This window comes from Protopterus annectens, chromosome 5.part1, assembly GCF_019279795.1.
Source record: "Protopterus annectens isolate FY-2018-M chromosome 5.part1, PAN1.0, whole genome shotgun sequence".
NCBI classification, from domain to species: domain Eukaryota; kingdom Metazoa; phylum Chordata; order Ceratodontiformes; family Protopteridae; genus Protopterus; species Protopterus annectens.
The window spans coordinates 648,968,140-648,988,241 of NC_056736.1; the positions used below are offsets into that span (position 1 = coordinate 648,968,140).

At 42.0% G+C, this 20,102-nt stretch overlaps 1 protein-coding gene across 1 annotated transcript in view; it reads right to left on the bottom strand.

Moving 5' to 3' along the window:
• Nucleotides 1–20,102, bottom strand: part of PAN3 (poly(A) specific ribonuclease subunit PAN3) — a 2,193,201-nt gene that overhangs the window by 1,625,166 nt on the left and 547,933 nt on the right. Inside the window, exon 5 of the mRNA XM_044073269.1 lies at nt 12,871–13,018. Within this exon, the coding sequence (XP_043929204.1) occupies nt 12,871–13,018 (148 nt within the window). The remainder of the gene's footprint in view (nt 1–12,870; nt 13,019–20,102) is intronic.

The window sequence follows — 20,102 nt, forward strand, 5'->3', positions numbered from 1 at the left end:
GGACCAGTTTTTGGAAGGCCAATTTCTACTAAAACGTGGGGGTTGAACCTGCAGAAATTCTTTCACAGTTTGCATTGATTTAGCCTTTTCCTCCATTTCCCTTAATACCTCCTCAGCATTAGCACCAAATAGTACATCCTTTTGAAGAGGGGCGTCTAGTAATTTAGCTTTGACATGATCAGGCAAGGCTTGTTCCTTGAGCCAGGCATGCCTACGTATGACTGATCCTGTAACAGCAGCTCTACATGAGGCCTCTAGAGCATCAAAACCACATTGTAAGGTATGCTTACCCACTTGTTCTGCACTATGCATCAAATCCTGCAACTCCTTCAAGTCTGGTTGTTCAGGTTGTGACATTTTACTCTTCAATTGTGATAACAAAAACTGTTGGTATTTTAGCATATGAAACTGACAGTTTAAGGCTCTCATGGATAAGGTAGTCGAGGTATATACCTTTTTTTTCCCCACCTTTCTTAGGATCTGGAATCTCTCTCGGAAGGCAATGGATTTTTGGCAATGGAGGCCTTAACTCCCTTGGGGCCCTGTGAGATGGTTTCTGGGTCAGCAGCATGGCTTTTGTAAAGAAATTGGTGTGAGTCAGGAACCCTGTAGTACCTGTCGGGCTTAACTGGAGCTGGAGGTAGAGAGTCCGGGTTAAGGCAGGCCTCCGAGTAAACATCATCTAGGATGTCCAAGACAGGAGGTATAGCCAGAGGCCTATGCTGAGGTAACAAGAGAAATTCCCTGAGCCTTTTCTTGGAATCTGAGTAATCCTGGCCTTCCCAGTGGAAGTGTTCCCTTAAGGTATGCAAAGTTTCCCCAAATGAATAATCCTCAGGGGGGGGATACAGAAGGGATGGACTCCTCTGCATCAGAGTCTTCAAAAGGGGAGTAAGAATGCTCCTCATCATCAGAGTGCTCTGAAATAATGGAGCCCTGATCAGAGGAGGGGGAATCTTCCTCCACTCTGGGCCTTTTGTCCGGAGGGGGCTGAGAACCTCTGATTAGAGTAATTAAATCCTCAGCCATTTTAAGCATCTGTTTCTTAGGCATGGGGCCTGTAGATGGGCCCTGTGTAGCTGGTCTCTTAGGGTGCATGGTTGCTTTAGACTTTGTGAAAGCCTTGATGGAGAAAGAAGAGGAAGGTCTGAAGACACCTTGAGTGGAGGTGGACCTGTCCACATTCTGAGTTTCAACGCCAAGAGTGGCTTCGGTATCTGTAGTCGGGGTGTGGGTCGAGGAGCCTACGACCTCGGGCACAGGAGACACCATCAAAGAGGTAATCAGGGGCTGCGTAGGCGCCTCACTGAGAACCGGACCACATGTAGTCGGCTTTGGCGTGGTGTCGGTAGAGGCCACGGACCTCGTGTGTCGGTCCTTGTCTCTGCGTTTTTTAGACAAAACCGGAGTCAGAGTATCCGACGACATAGTATAGTTAAATGCTTTCCCAAAATAATGCTGGGCGAACTCCGCCCGACGGTTAATAGTGCGTTTGTTGAATGTAGCACAAAAATGACAGACCGAGACGTTGTGGTCTGGGCCTAAACAAGGTATACAGAGGGAATGGAAATCCTTATGCGGTATTTGCTTCCCACAAGAAATACAAATATTAACTTTGTCTGACATCGGTCTGAGGCAAGAAAAGTTTCCCCAACGAGGTACTTAACTTTTAAGAAGACTTCGGTTTCCAAATTTCGTAATTTCAGGAGCTGGCCGACCGGCACTTGCGAACTGCTTCTGCTTCGGGCACCGCGCAGCAAGAAAGACTGTATGCACGATGAACATCTGCAGTGGCGAAGCCAGCTCTAGTCAGAGTAAAGTGGTAAGTGATAGTGTTTGGTGAAGGTGTGTACTGAACTCCAAGTTGCAGCTTCCAGAATATCCTTGGTTGGAACCCCCCTGAGGAAGGCTGTAGATGTAGCTGCTGCCCTGGTAGAGTAGGGCCTTATGCTAGCAGGAACTGGTTTTCCATTGTGGGTGTAGCAAAAACGTATGCAATGTCCTATCCATTTGGAAATGGTCTGTTTTGAGATAGCCTTTCCTTGTGATGCTGTAGCATAGGATACAAAAAGCTGGTCAGATTTTCTGAAAACCTTAGTTTTATCCAAGTAGTAACGTAGCTGTCTGTGAATGTCCAAGGAATGCAGGAGTCTTTCTCCTTTGTTCTGTGGATTTGGAAAGAAAGTAGGTAAATGGATGGATTGATTTAGAGCCACACTGGATACCACCTTAGGCATAAAGGAGGGGTTAGTTCATAGAGAAACTCTGTCTTGATGAAAAATGAGGAAATGCTCTATTGCCATTAGTGCCTGAAGCTCTGTGACTCTTCTGGCTGAAGTAATTGCTAGCAGCAGGGCAGTCTTCCATGATGTAAACTTTAAGTCAGCTGAGAAAGCTGGCTCAAAAGGAGGTAGCGTACGTTTTTCCAGAACAAAATTGAGGTCCCAAGTTGGTGCTAGTGCTCTCCTGGGAGGCCTAATGTTTTTGGCCCCTCTGAGAAACTGCCTTAGAAGTGGATGTGAAAATGAGGGAGGATCCGTGTTGTAGTGAGCTGAAATAGCTGAGGTGTGGATCTTAATAGATGAGAAAGAAAGCCCTTTGTGTAACATCTCAGTTAAATATTGCAGAATCTGAGGTATGTCCGGCTGAAGGGTATTTTGGCCTTTAGCTTGGTTCCAGGCGCAAAACCTTTTCCATTTGTCTGAGTAGGCTTTCCTGGTGCTGGACCTCCTGGCCTCCAGAATAACATCCATAACAGCTTGTGAAAGAGGAGCTGGCTGGTTGCTTAGGTGATTTGCCATGCAGCCAAGTTTAAGGTTTTGAGCTGGCAGTGTAGAATGTGACTGTCTTGCTGTGTGAGCAGATGAGTAATTTGTGGTAAAATCCATGGTGGGCCCTGGGCCATATTCCTTAATAGTGGGTACCAGTGCTGGCGTGGCCAGTCTGGGGGGCAATGAGTATCATTCGGGGTCTCTCCATCCTGACTTTCAGCAGCACCTTTGTGAGAAGGGGCAATGGAGGGAAGGCATATACTGTCAGCATTTTCCAACTGAATGAGAGTGTGTCCACTTTCCAAGCTTGATGGTGAAATGTCCTTGTGCAAAAGTTTGTTAGCTGATAGTTTTGGGGGCTGGCAAACAGGTCTATGTCTGGGTGCCCCCATTTTTGAGTTATCATTGCAAATACTTGTGGAAACAAGTTTCCACTCATGGGGATCCATGATGTTTCTGCTTAGGTCGTCTGTCAATGTGTTCTTTTTTCCTGGCAGGAATTGAGCTTGTAATTGAACTTGGTAAGTCAGTGCTGTGTTCCACAAAGTCATTGCTTGCCTGCATAGAGGGTAGGAGTGTGTACCCCCTTGTTTGTTTATGTACCACATTACTGTGTTGTCTGTCCTTATGATAAGCTGTCCTGGATGTAAGAGGTCCTTGAAGGCTGTCAGGGCATTCTGTACAGCTAGCATTTCTTTTTGATTGATGTGCAGATTCCTTTGATCTGCGGTCCATATGCCTTGATAGTCCGATGCATCTGTTGTCATAGTTTGCCTGGCTGGGGGTAAGGTGAAAGGCTGACCCTTGTTGAGGTGACATGCCTGTGACCACCATAGAAACTCCTGTTGAAGGCAGGGAATGAGAGGTATCATTGTTTCCAAGCTGTGGCTGTGTTGAGGCCATACGCTTTTCTAGGTACCATTGTAATTTCCTCATATGCAGTTTTGCAAATGGTATTAGTAGTATGCAAGATGCCATGAAGCCCAAGGCCTGCAGAATTTTTCTTGCAGGGAGTTGGGTCTTTGTTGCCATTGTTTTGAAGTATTGAGTTAGTTGTAGTTGTTTGTCTGGCATCAGATAAGCCCATCTGGGCCGTTGTATTCAAGCTGGCACCCAGGAATGTCATATTTTGTGAGGGCACTAGTTTTGATTTCTTTTCGTTTACTGTGTACCCTAGGCAACTTAGAAGGTGTTTTACAAAAGCCAGATGTTGTAAGAGAATATCCTTGCTTTCTGCTTGGAAGAGGCAGTCATCCAGGTATGGGTATATTTGAATTCCTCTTTGTCTGCAGTATGCAATTACTGGTGCCAGGCATTTTGTGAAGACCCTGGGCGCAGTAGATAAGCCAAAGGGCAGTGCAGAGAATTGGTAATGGGTTGAACCTGCAATGAAACGGAGGTATCTTCTGCAATTTTGTCTGATAGGGACATGCAGGTATGCCTCCTTGAGGTCCAACGTTACTAGCCAAGCTTTCTTGCCCAACATGGGAAGAAGCTGCTGAAGTGTTAGCATCTTGAATTTGGGTACTTGCAAGAAGGTGTTTAGAATTGAAAGGTCCAGAATGGGTCTCCAAGCATTGTCCTTTCTGGGAACTAGAAAGAGCCTTGAGTAAAATCCTTGGCCTTGCTCCTGTGTAGGTACCAGTTGAATGGCTCTCATGTCCAAGAGAGCTGTAATTTGTTTTTGTGCCTCTGCCCATTGATTTTGTGGCAGGTTTGGCATTCCTTTTATCCTTGGCAAGGTGTGGAAATGGAATCTGTATCCTTGTGAGATAATGTCTAGGACTCATTTGTCCTTTGTGACAATGCGCCAGTTGTCTGCAAAAAGTGCTAATTTTCCTCCCAAGGGAGCTGCCAAGAGAGTTTTGCTTGGCAGTTTGAGGTTTAAGTCATTGTGTTTGCCTTCTAGTAGTTTGGGACCTGTCTTCTCCTCCCTTCTGTGTTGCAGTGCCCCATTGGCAAGGTTTGTAAGGGATTTGTGCTTGTCCTCTGCCCCTTGGGCGCCTGTATTTACCCCTCTGTGGTCTGTCAGAAGATGGAAAGGACCAATGTTTTGTTGGCCAATTTCTGCTGAAGTGTGGGGGCTGTACCTGTAAGAAATCTTTGACCGTCTGCATAGAGTTTGCCTTATACTCCATTTTCTTTAAAACCTCTTCTGCTTTAACCCCAAATAAGACATCCTGCTGTAAGGGTGCATCTAGTAACTTTGCTTTAACATGATCAGGCAGAGTTTGTTCCTTTAACCAAGCATGCCTACGTATAACGGACCCAGTAACAGCTGCTCTACAGGAAGCTTCCAAGGAATCAAATCCACATTGTAAAGTATGTTTGCCCACCTGTTCGGCTGCATGCAACAGATCCTGCATTTCCTTGAATTCAGACTGTTGAGGGTGCGTGCTCATCTTTTGTTTTATTTGAGACATTAGGAATTGCTGGTATTTAAGCATGTGAAATTGACAATTTAGTGCTCTCATAGCTAGAGTAGCTGAGGTGTAAACCTTCTTCCCCCACCTATCTAGTGCTCTGGAGTCCCTTTCAGAGGGTACAGGATTTTTAGCCATAGAAGCCTTAGCCCCTTTGGGACCCTGGGAGATTGTCTCTGGATCACCAACAGGGCTTTTGTAAAGGAATTTGTGTGAGTCAGGCACTCTATAGTATCTATCTGGTTTGGCTGGAGCAGGAGGCAGAGAATCTGGATTTAGACTAGATTCTAAGTAAACATCATCCAACAATGTCTAAAACTGGGGTGATAGCAAGTGGTCTGTGCTGGGGGAGTAAAAGAAACTCTCAGAGCCTTTTCTTAGAGTCGGAGTAGTCCTGACCTTCCCAGTGAAAATGTTCCCTCATGTTATGTAAGGTTTCCCCAAAGGAACAGTCTTCAGGGGGAGAAGCAGAGGGAATGGAATCTTCAGCATCAGGATCTTCATAAGGGGGAAAGGAGTAATCCTGTTCCTCAGAAGAGCCTGAGGAAACAGATACTTGATCAGAGGATCAGAGGAGGCATAATCCCCCTCTTGTCTAGGCCTTTTGTCGGGGGGGGGGTTGGGAACCCCTGATTAAAGAAATCAAATCTTCAGCCATTTTAAGCATCTGTTTCTTAGGCATGGGGCCTTGAACTGGAGACTGAAGTGCAGTCTTTTTTGGTTTTAGAGGAGTATTAAGCTTAGCATAAGATTTTATGGTCAGAGTAGTCTGTCTGAAGACACCTTCAGAAAACGAAGGTGTTTCTACAGCACCGGCTTCTCCTTCTGCAATGTCGTCGGTAGGGCCTAAAGAAAATGGCTGCGTCGGCCTAGAACTCTCTGCTAGAGAATCCAAAATGGTCTGGGGATCCAATTCAGCGGTAGCCAGGGGCTGCATAGGCGCCTCACTGAAAACCGGAGAACCGGCGACCGGCTCAGCCGAGGCCTCGGAGTCTGGCTTGGATCTAGGCTGCCTGTCTTTATCTTTGCGTTTTTTATGCACACCGGTAGTTGGTTGCTCCGACGGCATAGTGTAATTAAATTTCCTACCGAAGTAGTGTCGTGCAAAATCAAAGCGTCACTTTATAGTTCGCTTTTTGAACCTAGCACAAAACCGACAACCAGTGACGTCGTGGTCTGGGCCTAGGCAAGGTATACAAAAAAGAATGAAAGTCCTTATGAGGTATTTGCTTCCCACAAGAAATGCAATTGTTAACTTTTTCTGACATCGGACTGAGGCAAGAAAAGGTTCCCCAATGGGGTACTTTAGCTTTGAAGACTTCGGACTGAAACTCGATTCGAAAATCTCAGGTGTCGGCCGACCGGCATTTGCGAACTGCTTCTGCTTTGGGCACCGCGTGGCAAGAAAGACCGAAGAAAATGGCGTCGGATGCCTCTTATATACCCCTGGCTCACTGACGTCAGGGAAGAAGCGACAGCAACCGACGCCGGACCAAGACTTTGGAATTCAGGCCGACTGCGGGACCGCCTGACGACAGGATAACCCAAGTGTGATGACTGCAGCAGAGTAACACGATGAACATCACAGATGTTCCCCTTTAACCACAGCATTTTTTAGCAGTCTGAGGACCAAATGATGGCAAAAAATAATGCAGTTGTGTGGCAGGTTGGCAAAATGGTTGCTGGGCAGAAGCATTTTGAGCAGTTTTGCAGGAGAAATAACTTAATGAGAGGATTTATTTTACAAATCTACTCAAAGGCATCTATAAGTAAAGCTTAAAAGATATTTTAAGTTATGGCTGAAAGTGCTACATTTTTTCAGACAAGCTTAAGAAACTGCTTCAGTTTTTTTACTGTATTATTACTGGGATCAGACTGTTTCTTCTTTTTGAAAAGATGAGCTCCAGCAAAACTTTACATTCAGATGCTACTTGGAATAAAAAAATCCAACTATTAATTCAAGAGCTTACCTTAAAAATTGGATAGTTCCAATCTAAAGTGGATATTATTGCATTACCGCCCCATGGTCGAGTGGGCGTTTGAAAGACATGCGTTGAATGGGCGTGCCTTCGTTGAAGGTTGGGTGTCGGGCTGGCAACTTGGCACCATAAAAACCAACTGCCAATCATTAGTGGACTGGAGTTCCGCTGTGGCGACCCCCTAACCGGGAAACGCCGAAAGACAAACAACATAAAGAAAACTGTATGAAACTGACTGAATTACTGAAATCTACATTTCACAATATGACGACCAAATAATGGTCAATGGAAATACCCTTGGAGAAATGGATTGTAGAAAAGGGAGAAAATCAAAACTCACACTAAAACAGAATGCATAGTTAACTTAGAAAACCTGGAGAATAGGAAGAAGAGGAATAGTATCAGAATATCTGGTGTACCACAAAAGTCAGAGGAAAATTATATGGTGAGTTTCCGGACTTCCTGGATCTCTCAAACACTAAAAGATTTATCAAAGCCCACAGATCTATGGATAAACATTTCTAATGCTTCAAAAAAAAAAAAAAAAAAGATCCATAACATTTTTTTTTCCTGCATGGACAAAGAGCTTGTTTTAAAAACTGCCTGGATGAATTTCATAATTAAAATGGGCCCAAATACAAATAAATTTTGACACAGACTATGCAACTAAAACCACTGAGGAAAGGAAACATGCTTGGCAACTTATTAAAGCTTTACAAATATAATAAAGCAGAAACTGATTTTTAAGACAAAATGAAAATGCACTTAATAGCAGGAATAAAATCTAATGGCATGTTAAGAGGCAATATCATTCATACAAAATAATTTGCTGCCAAAAAAATGAACTTGACTGAAGTTTCTCCTCCTTGAACAGATCACCGCAGAAAGAAAATCAGAGCACTACCAATTTCGAAGAGATCCAAGTCTTTGGCTAACATACATTCTGAGAAGGACAGGCAAGTAGATAAAAAAGAAAAGTGCATACTTTGAATGCATGAACTATTCCATTAAAACTGAATATTTTCTTCTTCTCGTATTCAGTAATGGCTTAGTTTTATTTGTTAATAACCATCAATGACTTAGAAGGGTTAGTATCTGCAATACTTGGGACTTAAAGCTCTTATAAAGGAGTGGCTTACCTTTTATGTTATCAAAATAGTCCGATTACTATAAAGCACAGTTTTGTGGAAAGAACCAAACCCAGATACTGAATACAAATCCACAATCCATGGTATATATGGTATTTTATCCATGGTATATATGGCATTTTTTAAAGTGTTTTAACAAGTTTTTCAACGGAATCAAAGGGAGTTGTGTACATGGAAGCCGCTTGCTATGTACAGAGTTTATTTGGAAAGTACAGTTTTGTAAGTAAACTTACCCTAACAGCAGATGCTTGAATGACTGCTGCAGTAGCCTTGGCTATACGGGTTATATCCTGCTGGAGGTGCAACCTATTTTCCACTGAAGTATCAATATAGTCAATCACGTTCTTTGTACAAAGTCTGAACAGTCCTGAGCCTTCTTTTTCCGGTAGTCCACCCTAAATGAATTCCCTCTCCACATTACATCAGAAAGTGAAAACAGTTCCAAACTATTGCCATTAAACAGGCACCAAACTCGCTAAGAAACACATCACCCAAATAAGTTAATAACTTCTAAAAGTAGAGAATATGTAAAAACTATGGTTTCCAGTTTGAAAGTGTGTGTGTGTGTGTGTGTGTGTGTGTGTGTGTGTGTGTGTGTATACAGATAAAAGACAGACAAGGAATGTGTGGTCTGATCCTCCCAACACTTTCAGACCATGAATGAGGGGATAGTATCCCCTCTAACACAACATGCAGCAGCCTCAATTGATTAAGGTCTGGTGTACAGAGGACACAGCCTCCTGCATAGGTGAATCTTCAACTGCCAAAAGCAATGCTTTTTCGGAAAAGAAAAATGTTTTTAGAGGGTTAGTATCACCAAAGTGAACAGCTGTGAATCCTGGTTTATCAAAATAATGCACAACTAACTAACTGCATTAAATACATTATAACAGTAAGTGAAACCAATTAAAAACCACTGACATTAAACAGCTACTGTCCTTACTAAGAAACACATGACAATCAAGTAAGTTAAAAACAACCAAAAGTATGTATACTCTTGCTGTGCTTTAGTAACCTTGTAGGTCTTACCATCGGACGTGATAGCTATAACGTTTTGTTCCTACAGGAAAGTCAGTATAGACAATTAACTCTCCTCCAAAAAAAGGAAGCCAATCTGATGGTCCCTTGCCATAAACAAACTTTACAACAAAAGAAAGAAACTGTTGCAGAAGAGAGGAAAATCCCAGGATGCAAAAAAACTCCCTTACCAGCCTCAATAAGAAGCTAAGATTCCTCATAAAATCTTCCAAAGCTAGTTACGAAAATAAAATTGCCAAAGATTCCAAAGACAACAACAAGGCATTCTATAGCTATATGTCAAGAATCTAAATGGCAATGCTCAGATCTGCTCTGAGCTACAACAGAATGGCATTAAATATACTGATCCCAAGGATATTGCCAATATCCTGGCAGATCGATTCAGTGCAAATATCACCCCCCTCTCACCCACTAAAGGGCCAATCTCAATACCGAAAGATTGCCAAATTCCGGTAATAACGGCCACATAGGTAAAAAAAAAAAGCACTCCCAAAAGCTATGAATACAGCATCCATGGGACCAAACGACATACCAGGCTGTGTACTACATGAACTACAAAATGAACTGGCACCTCACCTAAGTGTCATGTTTAATCATAGCCTCACCTCAGGATTTGTGCCCACTAAGTGGCGCACAGCTACAGTTATCCCACTCCACAAGGGGGGATCCACCCTGGATCCTGGGAACTACCGCCCCATCAGTCTGACGAGCCTGATCTGCAAGGCCATGGAACGTATTATCATGGAACTTATAAACAAAGACAATGGCAACCTTCCAACACTGGACCCCATGCAGTTTGGGTTCGTGAAGGGCCAATCTTGTCTCCTGAACCTGACTGACTTCTTTGAATCAGTCTCCAGAGACGTGGACAAGGGTAAGGTGGTCCACACAGCCTATCTGGATCTTGCCAAGGCCTTCCACACCATCCCCACTCTGGAATCATAGATAAACTTACTAAGCTGGGCATTAATCCCTACGTCACTCGATGGGTTGCCAACTGGCTTACTGACAGAAACCACACTGTAAAAGTAGCCAACTCCAAATCTAGCTAAAGACAAGTGACAAGTGGAGTACCTCAGGGTTCAGTCCTGGGTCAACTCTTGCTTTGCATCTACTTCTCTGAAGTACAGGCCAACACTAAGGGACTCTGGATAACAAAGTTTGCAGATGACTGCAAACTGGGAGCCATTATTGAATCGCCAAATGATGTGGATATTCTACAAAAGGGCCTTACAGAAACAGATGCTTGGTACCAGAGCCATGGGCTCAAGCTCAATGCCAAGAAATGTACAGTTATCCCCTTTGGGAAAAAACATGTACCCGTGAATTACCACATAGGTGGCAGTACACTAAACACTGAAAGTGTGATAAGAAACTTATGGACACAGGAGGACAGTGGTCTCACCTTCGATAACCACATCGCCACAACAGTCAGGAAATGCTTCTATGTGGCACACCTCATCACCAAGGGCTTTTCATCCAGAAAAAAGGAGGTCATTGTCCCACTGTACTCATCCCTAATTAGACCCATTATAGAATACAATGCCCCATTTGGTATGTACCTTTGAAGACATCTCCAACAACTGGAAAGGCTGCAGAAATACCTCACTAAAAGTATCACAGGCCTAAAGCAGATGCTCTATGCGGACCGTCTAAAAAAAACTCCTCCTATACTCTGTCGCATATTGTCTACTCAGAGCCAATCTCTGCTTAACATACAAGGCCATGTCAAACCCAGAGCTGTTGGACATGCTACACTTAAAGAAATCCCAATCCCTCAGAGAGACACGCTCCAGGGATCTAAACCTTGTCATCAAAATCAACAAAACATGCTGGAGGGATAGGTTCCTGACCCAGAGACTCCTCAGACTCTGGAATAGACTGCCCATGCATGTCAAGCAGAACGCCTCTTTGGCCCTCTTCAAAAGGAACCCTGATAATTGGATGGGAGATAGGAAATTCACCCCGGGGATCACTTCAGTCGCCCTGCTAGACAGGGGTCCAGGGAAGTAAATACTGTGGGAAGAAACAGCCAGAGAATTGTTATGGCTAGGCTTGTATAGGCCCTAGGTGCTATAGCCTAGTACCAACCTAAGAACTTCTGATATTTTTAAATACTCTTTGTAATCTGGATTTATTGACGATCACAAATGAAGTACAACTTTCATACAGCTGTTACAGTGATTACTTTTCTCAAACCACTCACCTATCTCACCATTGTCATTGTACAATTTAAAAGGGGAAAAAGACTGCCAGTTTGGGGGATTGTGAACAAAGTTCACATCTTCCCTTGTTGGTTTTGTTGTTACTAACCATTTGTGTATAACATCTCACACCTTTGCCCTTTGCTCTGATAGACATTCATAATACAGAAACATGAGGACCTACACTGAGCAGAAATAGTGAATTTAAAACAAAACTGAGTGGGATTCACTACACTAAAAGGTTTAACAGGTACCATGCTTCATGGATTTAAGCAGCTGAATACAAAGATGGGACAACAATGGAAGGTAAACTGGCAGAAAAAAACTAAACTCACATGCTGGGATACAACCAGTGGAAAACAATGTCTTTTAACCAGATATGCAAACAAAAGTAGGAAATTTAAGATTTTTGCCTGGAAGTACTTAAATATTTCTATATACCCTTAAGATCAAACTGCATGTTTCTGCAGGCTCCTGTGGTCCACTGTACAAGCAGCAGCAGGGACAGCAGCACTTGAAGCAATACTTCTGTGACACTAGATAACTCCTAGTTATGTGACAGAGGTGTAGACCCCATTTGTACACATTTTTTTTCACAACAGTTTGAATTAACAAGCTTTGATTTTGTTTTGCAGTGATTCTGACAATGAACTATCATATTCACAGAGATTTCTAATGTCCATAATTATGACTGCAGTTTAAAAAAAGTCATTAAAAAAAGAAAGTCAGTTCTCCTGAGCTGCAAGTAATCAAAGAAAAAGAGGAATCCAAGAAAGAGAGTATCAGCAATTAAATGCTAACACTTATCCAACCAAAACAAATAGGGAAACTTGTTGGGATATAAAACAGAGTTAAGAGGAGCTGAAAGTAGAAGGGTAACAGACTGATGAGGTGAGTTGTTATGGCGAGAGGTCCTCACTCTCACTAGGTGCAAGTCAATGTCATTATATAGTGTTACAGTATTAAATTAATTTCAGTACAATGGTATGTTATTGAAACTTAGATCTATCTGATGTGCTTGCAAATTAAAAACCAACGGGGATCACTTTTGTGGCTCTGCTCGACAGTGGCACAGGAAAATTATTTTCTTGGGTTGCGAAGGCCAGTGTACCTTTTGGCTAGGTTTATATAGGCCCTAGGACCAATAGCCTAGTACCTACCTATGAACCTACCTATAAATTCAGTGCTCTTATGTAATAAGCTTTTTTTTCTGAAGTGGTGTACTATAACTTTGATAAAAAAAAAAAAAAATTCAAAGGAGGACTAAAACATGACTTGTGTTATGTTCAGATTAAAAGTTAGATTACCTGGAGCTAGTCCGGCAGTAGGAGGACTACTCATAGATGAATGAGAAAAGGCCAGTGAGAAGGCTGACATACTGGACTGAGACATGGTACTTAGTCTGGAAGAAGAGCCAGTCTTTGGAACAAATTCATTTGCAGTAGGATTAGGTCCCTGTGGGGGGAAAAAAAAAATTATCCAAGGCTGCAAAGAATACACTATTTTTTTTTTTTTTTGGTAACTGATGCACCCTTCAGTCTAAACAATATTCATATTATTTTGAAAACATTTGCACTATAAGTAATACAATCAAAAAGTTACATTTTAAAACACAGATCTTCAAGGAAAAATTTTATTTTCTATTGCTTGCTGAAAGGATAGTCCAACTGAACATAGCCCAGATTTGGCAGAGGTCTGAGAAGTTTTGTGATAAAAAAAATTCATATCTGGACACATTACCATGAATAGAAAACAGAATACTAATACATTATACGACAGATGTTTTCTACATACAAATAGGTCAGGCTAGATATATCCAAGCTGGGAAACAACATGAACAGCATTTGTATTGAAGATGTGCAGGTACAAGACAGTCACAGATTGTTAATTAAGGAATTTCATGTTCAACAGTGCTGTGCAGTAGCAGTGGCAAAGAGCAATGCTGCAAAAAAGGGGGTAAAGTCCAAAAGAACATAATTAAAATAAAGGAAGGATGTTACCAGTTTATGAACTAGACAGGTGTGGGAATGGACAGACTATTTGTGATGAAGGGAGAATAAGATCTGAAACAAGTGGATCAAATGGCATCACTACGTGGCTGTAGAAACAGATGTCATCGTCAGTACAGTTGTAGTAATCAATAGTGGGTGTTACATTTCTTTTGGGGGGCCTTACTGTCCACTATCTTACACCATTATAGTCAATTAATTCAGTTCATTCTCCTCCCATAAGGATGGCAAAGTCTACATGCATCCCTTTTAGCAAACGAGTCCTTGTTCTTAAGGAAGAGGGGGGCCTTGCATCATCTTCCTTATTGATTATGCTGCCCCCACTTTCCTAATGGCGAGAATTGTGAGGTGGGCATCATATATACACAGCCAGGTGCGAATTTTTTTACAAATACCTGAAAAAAGAATTCCATATATAGATACAGATATATATTGCGCACTGATAATCTCTATAACATGAAAAACCCAGATATGAAGCAGTCGGCTGAAAAGTACTACTATATGTGTTGTACAGCCAGGAATTTAGGGGGTATACAGAATGGAACAGGCCAATGTGATCTGACTGAAAGCAATGTGATGATTCTGTTTCAGGCAATGGATTTTCTTTAGTTAAAGGCAGGAATAGGGTAGCTCTCATATTATCTGGTGTTGGTTTACCATAATATGGGTCACAGAAGACAATGCAATAATCTTACTCATTTAAATGCAGTCTGCTTATTGACAGGTCTTCCCTCTCTTTAGCAATGTCAATAAGAGAAGACCAGATTTCCTACCTTATTTTGTCCTGTCCAGTTAAGGTCATAACTGTCTGTGCACATCATAGAAATACAAGATTCTTTTTCCCTTTGCTCTTGGAGGGAAACAAGCAAGAGGATGCCTGGTTTAAGGAAAGTTCTGTAATGAATTTAGACATGAAGGACAGACTGCTACAAAGGGTCACCAATGTTCTTAGGAAACAGTAAAATTTCCCTGTATATGACAGCTTGCAATCTTGACATCAAAGCCAAGAAAACAACAATCTCTCAAGAAAGGAACTTTGCTGGGGTGGAATTAACTTATACAAAAGAGGGTGGACGGCAAAGTATGTTTCTCCAGTACAAAATTAAGTTCCCATGGTGGAGCAATTTATAAGTAAAAATACACACACATTTTTGGGGGGTGGCTACCCATTCTAAAGAACAGTTTCATTGGCAAATGGGAGAAAAGGAGAGTGGATCTAGAAGCAGGCAGGTAGAAATGGCCAAAGCATATATTTTCAGACAGGCATAAGACAGAAGTGCTTTGTACAGTACTGACAGGTAAGTAGGAATCACAGACACCTGTGCTGATTTTGGAGTCCTTTCCTCTGTCAGTCATCAATGTGAAAAGCCTTTCCATTTTTCTATGTAATATTTTCTAGTGCTGGATTTCTTGGCTACTCTTACAATGTAGAGTACTTCCTCAGGAAAAAGTGTGCCTGGAAAGAATGAATGCTAAAGCAGTAACATTGTCAGCATCTAGGTCCAGAAGCTTGGGTACATGTTCATCCCAGTGTTCTAAGATAAGGGGTCCACATGCTGAGGCAACATAATTGGGTCTTCCATTGCTAGGCTCAACAGAAGAGAAAATCAATGCTGCTTTAGCAAAGCAGAGTTATCGGTAGCATTTGTGCCCTTTCCTGCCCTATCTTCTGTAATACGTGGTCAAAGGTATGGGAAGAAATGTATACAAATACAGACCTGCTGAAGGAATGAAAATGGCCTCTTCTATGGGTATCCTGGTGCAATATTTACTTAGCTGTGCATTTTCTAGAGAAGCATAAAAAGATATGCTCTTTGCACACCCCAGCTGGGGACTACATATATAAACAAAAAAAAAAAAAAACACCACCTCTTTTTAACCATTGACACATTGGTTTCTAGTTATGTTCAGCTCATATTATTTGCAAATACATTTTCTATGATGAGATTTACTGTTCCCCAAGAGTAAAGACCTGCCTCCTAGGCCATTTCCCATTCTGGTCTCCACAGGAGCTAAGAGCGAGTTTCCTCTTGCTTATTGATACACCACATTACTGTAGTGCTGTCTGACAGAATCTGCAGAGTTCCCCATTGCCAAATATGTCTGAAGACTCTGACAAATACAATTATTGTTTCACCTCTTTTATGTGGATATTTTTTCCTGAAGGTCCTGTCCCAAGTCTCCTGCACTCTCAGTTCCACTATGTGACCTCCCCAGTCAGTGTCCAAAGAGTCTGCTGTTAGACTCCAAAATCCTAGTTCCAATATAAGGTAACAAAGATTTAGTGAGATTCTACTCAACACAGTAGTTTTTTCTTAATGCAGAGTAGGAAATGAGAAATCTGAATACACTGCACATGCTGGTGCCACATGTTTCTGAGGTACCACTGCAGCTTCCTTGCAGGAAGTCTTGCAAGGGAACTATAAATACAGGCATCCAAGAGCATGAAGGAATTCCCTAGTGATGGTTCAGTTCAATGTGGCAATTTTTCTGAAGTACTAGATCAGGCAAAGGACCTAGTCTGTAGCAAGGAAAGCTTTTCACTTGCCTGTTATCCAAGTGAGCTCCTGGAAAGGTGACCTGTTTTGATGGTCTCAGTGGAACATTTGGAGTTAATTTACAGAGTACTTGTGATTTCCTGCATGGATGAGGCTTGAATGAAGCACTCATCTAGGTAGGGTTACATGTGAACGCTCTTTGTCCTACTGAAAGTAATGACCAAATGCAGCCACTATATGAACAATCTGGGTACAGTACGCAAGCTAAAGGGGAAAAAGGAGAACTGGTAGTGACTGATCTCGGTTTCAAATCTTAGAAACTGCCTGCCCTCCTTGACTACAAGAATGAGCAGATAGGCATCTTTGGGGTCTAAAGTCGTCATAATGACTAATGGGAGAATCAGAGGCAAAAGGCTCTGTGTAATGACATCTACAACTCTGCATAGCTTTCTCCTTTTCCTCTAGCTTCTTGAGCACCTTCTATATAGGGGGTCCTAAAAGAAGCTCCATATCCAGAGTGGCATCCAAGATCTCTGCTTTCATAATCTTAATCTTTTGGAAGGGACTCAGTCCTCAGGCATGTCTCAATCACAGACCTTGCAAGATTCACCTACAGCATTACAGCCACATTAAAGAGTGCCTGGCAGTTTGGGAACTGAAGCTGCATAGGTCAAGCATTTGCCTAAGGTCATTATCTTTTATCCTTTATGCCTTCTGGCTCAGCTGGTCAAAGAGGGCCTCTCAAAATTTTAACATGCAAGACTAGTAGCTGACGGAACTAATAGCCAGGGTGGCTGGCATGTTTTTTTCACAAAAAGGTAGAGTATATTGGGGTTTTTGACTACAACCACATTCACTCTCTTGTTGGAATCCATGGGCACCGCTGCTGGATTAGCAACCAGATTTTTGTATGGATGTCTGTGGGAGTTGTAGACTTTATAAAAGTCTCTAGATTCCTTGGACTAGAAGAAGGGGAATCAAGATGTAATAATATTTTATTTATTGACATTTGGTGACTGGGAAAGTTCGACTGGGTCAGGAACCCATTTTCAGCAGAGGCCTGGGGAGAAAACCTCCAAAAACAAAGCAGACAAAAGATTTAACAGTTATAGCTAAATATTATATAAGTTCTAATACAAATATTAATAGTTTTTACAGTTAACACAAGCATATATATCTCTTTGTTGTGAAGACAGATAACATTTCAAGGAAATTATAGAAGCTCGGTCTAAATTTAGCTTTGAGATGGGAAGTATTGGCAGAGCAGATTTAGTTCTCTAAAAGACAAATTATATTAGTTTTGCTTTGAGTGCACAAGGGTAGAAGTAATGATCAAAGTACGACACAGGAAGAATAAACTTGTATAAAGATATTAGTAGAAGTCAGGGATTTTCAAAGGAGATGAAGTGAGGCAAGGAGGTAAATGTGGACAGCTATTGAGAGAGATATAGGAGGGTATTATAAGTGAGAAAGTTAGAGAGGTTAAGGTGCTAGATATTCTGACGGGTATGGGAAGAGAACTAGAAAGTAAGCATTATAAAGAAATAGAGAAGTACAAAATTCCAGGTGATGGGATAGGGAGACAGCTGATGATGAGAAAGTATGGAAAGGTAAGAGGAAGTCGGGGGAGACAGAATATGTATGGTAGACTTAAGTTAAAGAGCAAAAACACATGTGAGAGTCGAGAAAGTGACTTTTTGGTGTAATTTTATAAGTCTTAAAGGAATCTAAGGCACTGATATTTGGAGGTAGAGCATTCCATAGTCTTGCAATGGCATAGGACTAGAGGCTGTGTCCGGCTATTTTGTTAGGTTTGTATACATTTAAAAGCTTTTTATCTGGAAAAGAGATTTCAGGAGGGGATGTAGAGCTGTAAGATAGATTTTAAGGCAGGGCAGCAGTCAGGTTTGGAAATTATTTTGTAAGCAAGCGACATATGTACAAAGTTAACGTAATGGGGGAATTCTAGCCAGTTTCGCTCATTCACGGCATGACAGTGGTATGTGCGTTAAGGGTGTGCCAGTTATAAATTTGGCTATTTTGTAATAGCATGATTGTAGCTTGTTCTTTAGGGACATATGAAGGCTAGTGAGAATGGGGGCACCATACAGGAGGGAAGGAAACAGGAAGGTATTGGCAAGTGTTTGTTTGATAGGGTATAAGAAGGCATCATCCAAGACTAATTAAACTGGAGGGATGGCCAAAGGCTTTGGTTCTGGCAGGCCTACAAAACATCTGCACTCTATCTGAGCCTAAGAGCACTCCTCAGCTTCCCAATTGAAAACTTCCTTCATCTTCTGAGGAGTAGCTCCAAAACAAGACATCCTCAGGTGATGAAACTGAGGAAAGGCCATCTCAGTGTCAGATTGTAAGTAGAACGCTGGAAACACTTGGTTCACAAACCAATTTCTCAACCATAAATTCAAGGTTTTGCATGCAGGTGTACGTCTGGGACCTCAATCTGGTCTCAAATTCCTCTGCAATAACAGTGTGGAGATACCATTTTCAGTATCAACAATAACATATGCATCAGATCCAGAGGTCTGGAGAGTAGCCACTGCTCTAACAGTCAGCATAACAGTACTGGCTTGCAAGAAAATTCTGGACCCTGAAGGCATAATGGCCACAAAGAGATTGTACCAGAGGACTCAGATAAAAAGGCAACAGAAACAAGGCTGCAAATATGCCTCACCAACATCAACACCCTCAAGCCTAGGAGGGGAGGCTACCAGATTCTGAAGTGGTGTCATCAGGTTACCACAATCTCTTCTCCTTTGGGCAGTTCTCTGAGGATTTCTTCTTCCTACATGAACCGGTGAATGCTATGATGGATCAAAATCAGATGCGGGCTTTCTGTGAAAGATACTTATGAAGGAATTCTGTCTTACCGTCCTCTGGTTGAAAAAATTCACACTAGGGACAACTGAACAAGTTGTGCTCTGTGGCCTGGTAAAAAAGACACAAACCTGAAATTCTCTAAAAGGGTATACGATTCATACACCTAAAGTAATTGTTTATTTTAGTCATACACATCTACAATACAAGTTAAACACAGTTTGGTAAGGGAAAGATGTATGCCTTAGAATGTTAAGTTCTCTAATAGGTTCATAGATAAGTACTTGGCTAGTTGCCCTTGTGAGTGCCATTTTAAGCCTAGCTAATTTCAACTTCAAAGATGAGAATTAAATCTTGTACTGTAACTTGTCTTTATGAGGTAAACAACTGCATAACAGAAGGAAGAAAATCAGGGCAAAATTTAGGAAGTGTAGCACCCAGAAGGATAAAAGCACTCTCAAACTAAACAAACAAGTCAGAGGACAAAAAGTCTACCAAAGCCAGACTTGAAGTACATTTGTCCTCTTGGGCCAAGGACAACCACAAGGCATTCTTTAGCTACGACTGCAACCTCAAAGGCAATACACAACTGAGTGCAGAGCTCATTGTAAATGGAGCCACCTGTACTGAGCCATAAGATACAGTAAACATAATGGCTGACTAACTCAGCTTCAACTTTACCCCCATCTCCCCATCAACCTTACCTCATGAAATATCATCAAATACAACTCCCCCTGCTATCACTAGGGAACAGGTCCTTAATTCTCTCTCTAAGGCCAAGAAAGTAGAGTTGTGTAAAATCTTACTATAACAGTAGATAATCCTCTTCTTTACTTCCGCAGTATTTTATTTACAATATAGGGGATTCGCTGCCAAGGGTAGCCAAACATCTGGCCAGTATACAAAAGTCTTTCCGTTGTAATGGATACTCCATACGTCACACGCATGCTCCGCATAGGTAACATCCGGACATACCATCCTCAGAAATGAAAAGCCCCAGGTAACAAGCACATCCAGAAGGAAAAAGAGCCAGGGGGAGGAGGGAGCGAGCGAATACTGCAACAGAGAACAGAAGGACATCTACTGTTATGGTAAGAGGTATGCACAGACGCCCAAGGCAGCTGCCTCAAGAACAGAATTAGTATCTAATCCCTTGAAAAAAGCACCAGAAGAAGTCAGTCCTAGAAGAATAAGCCT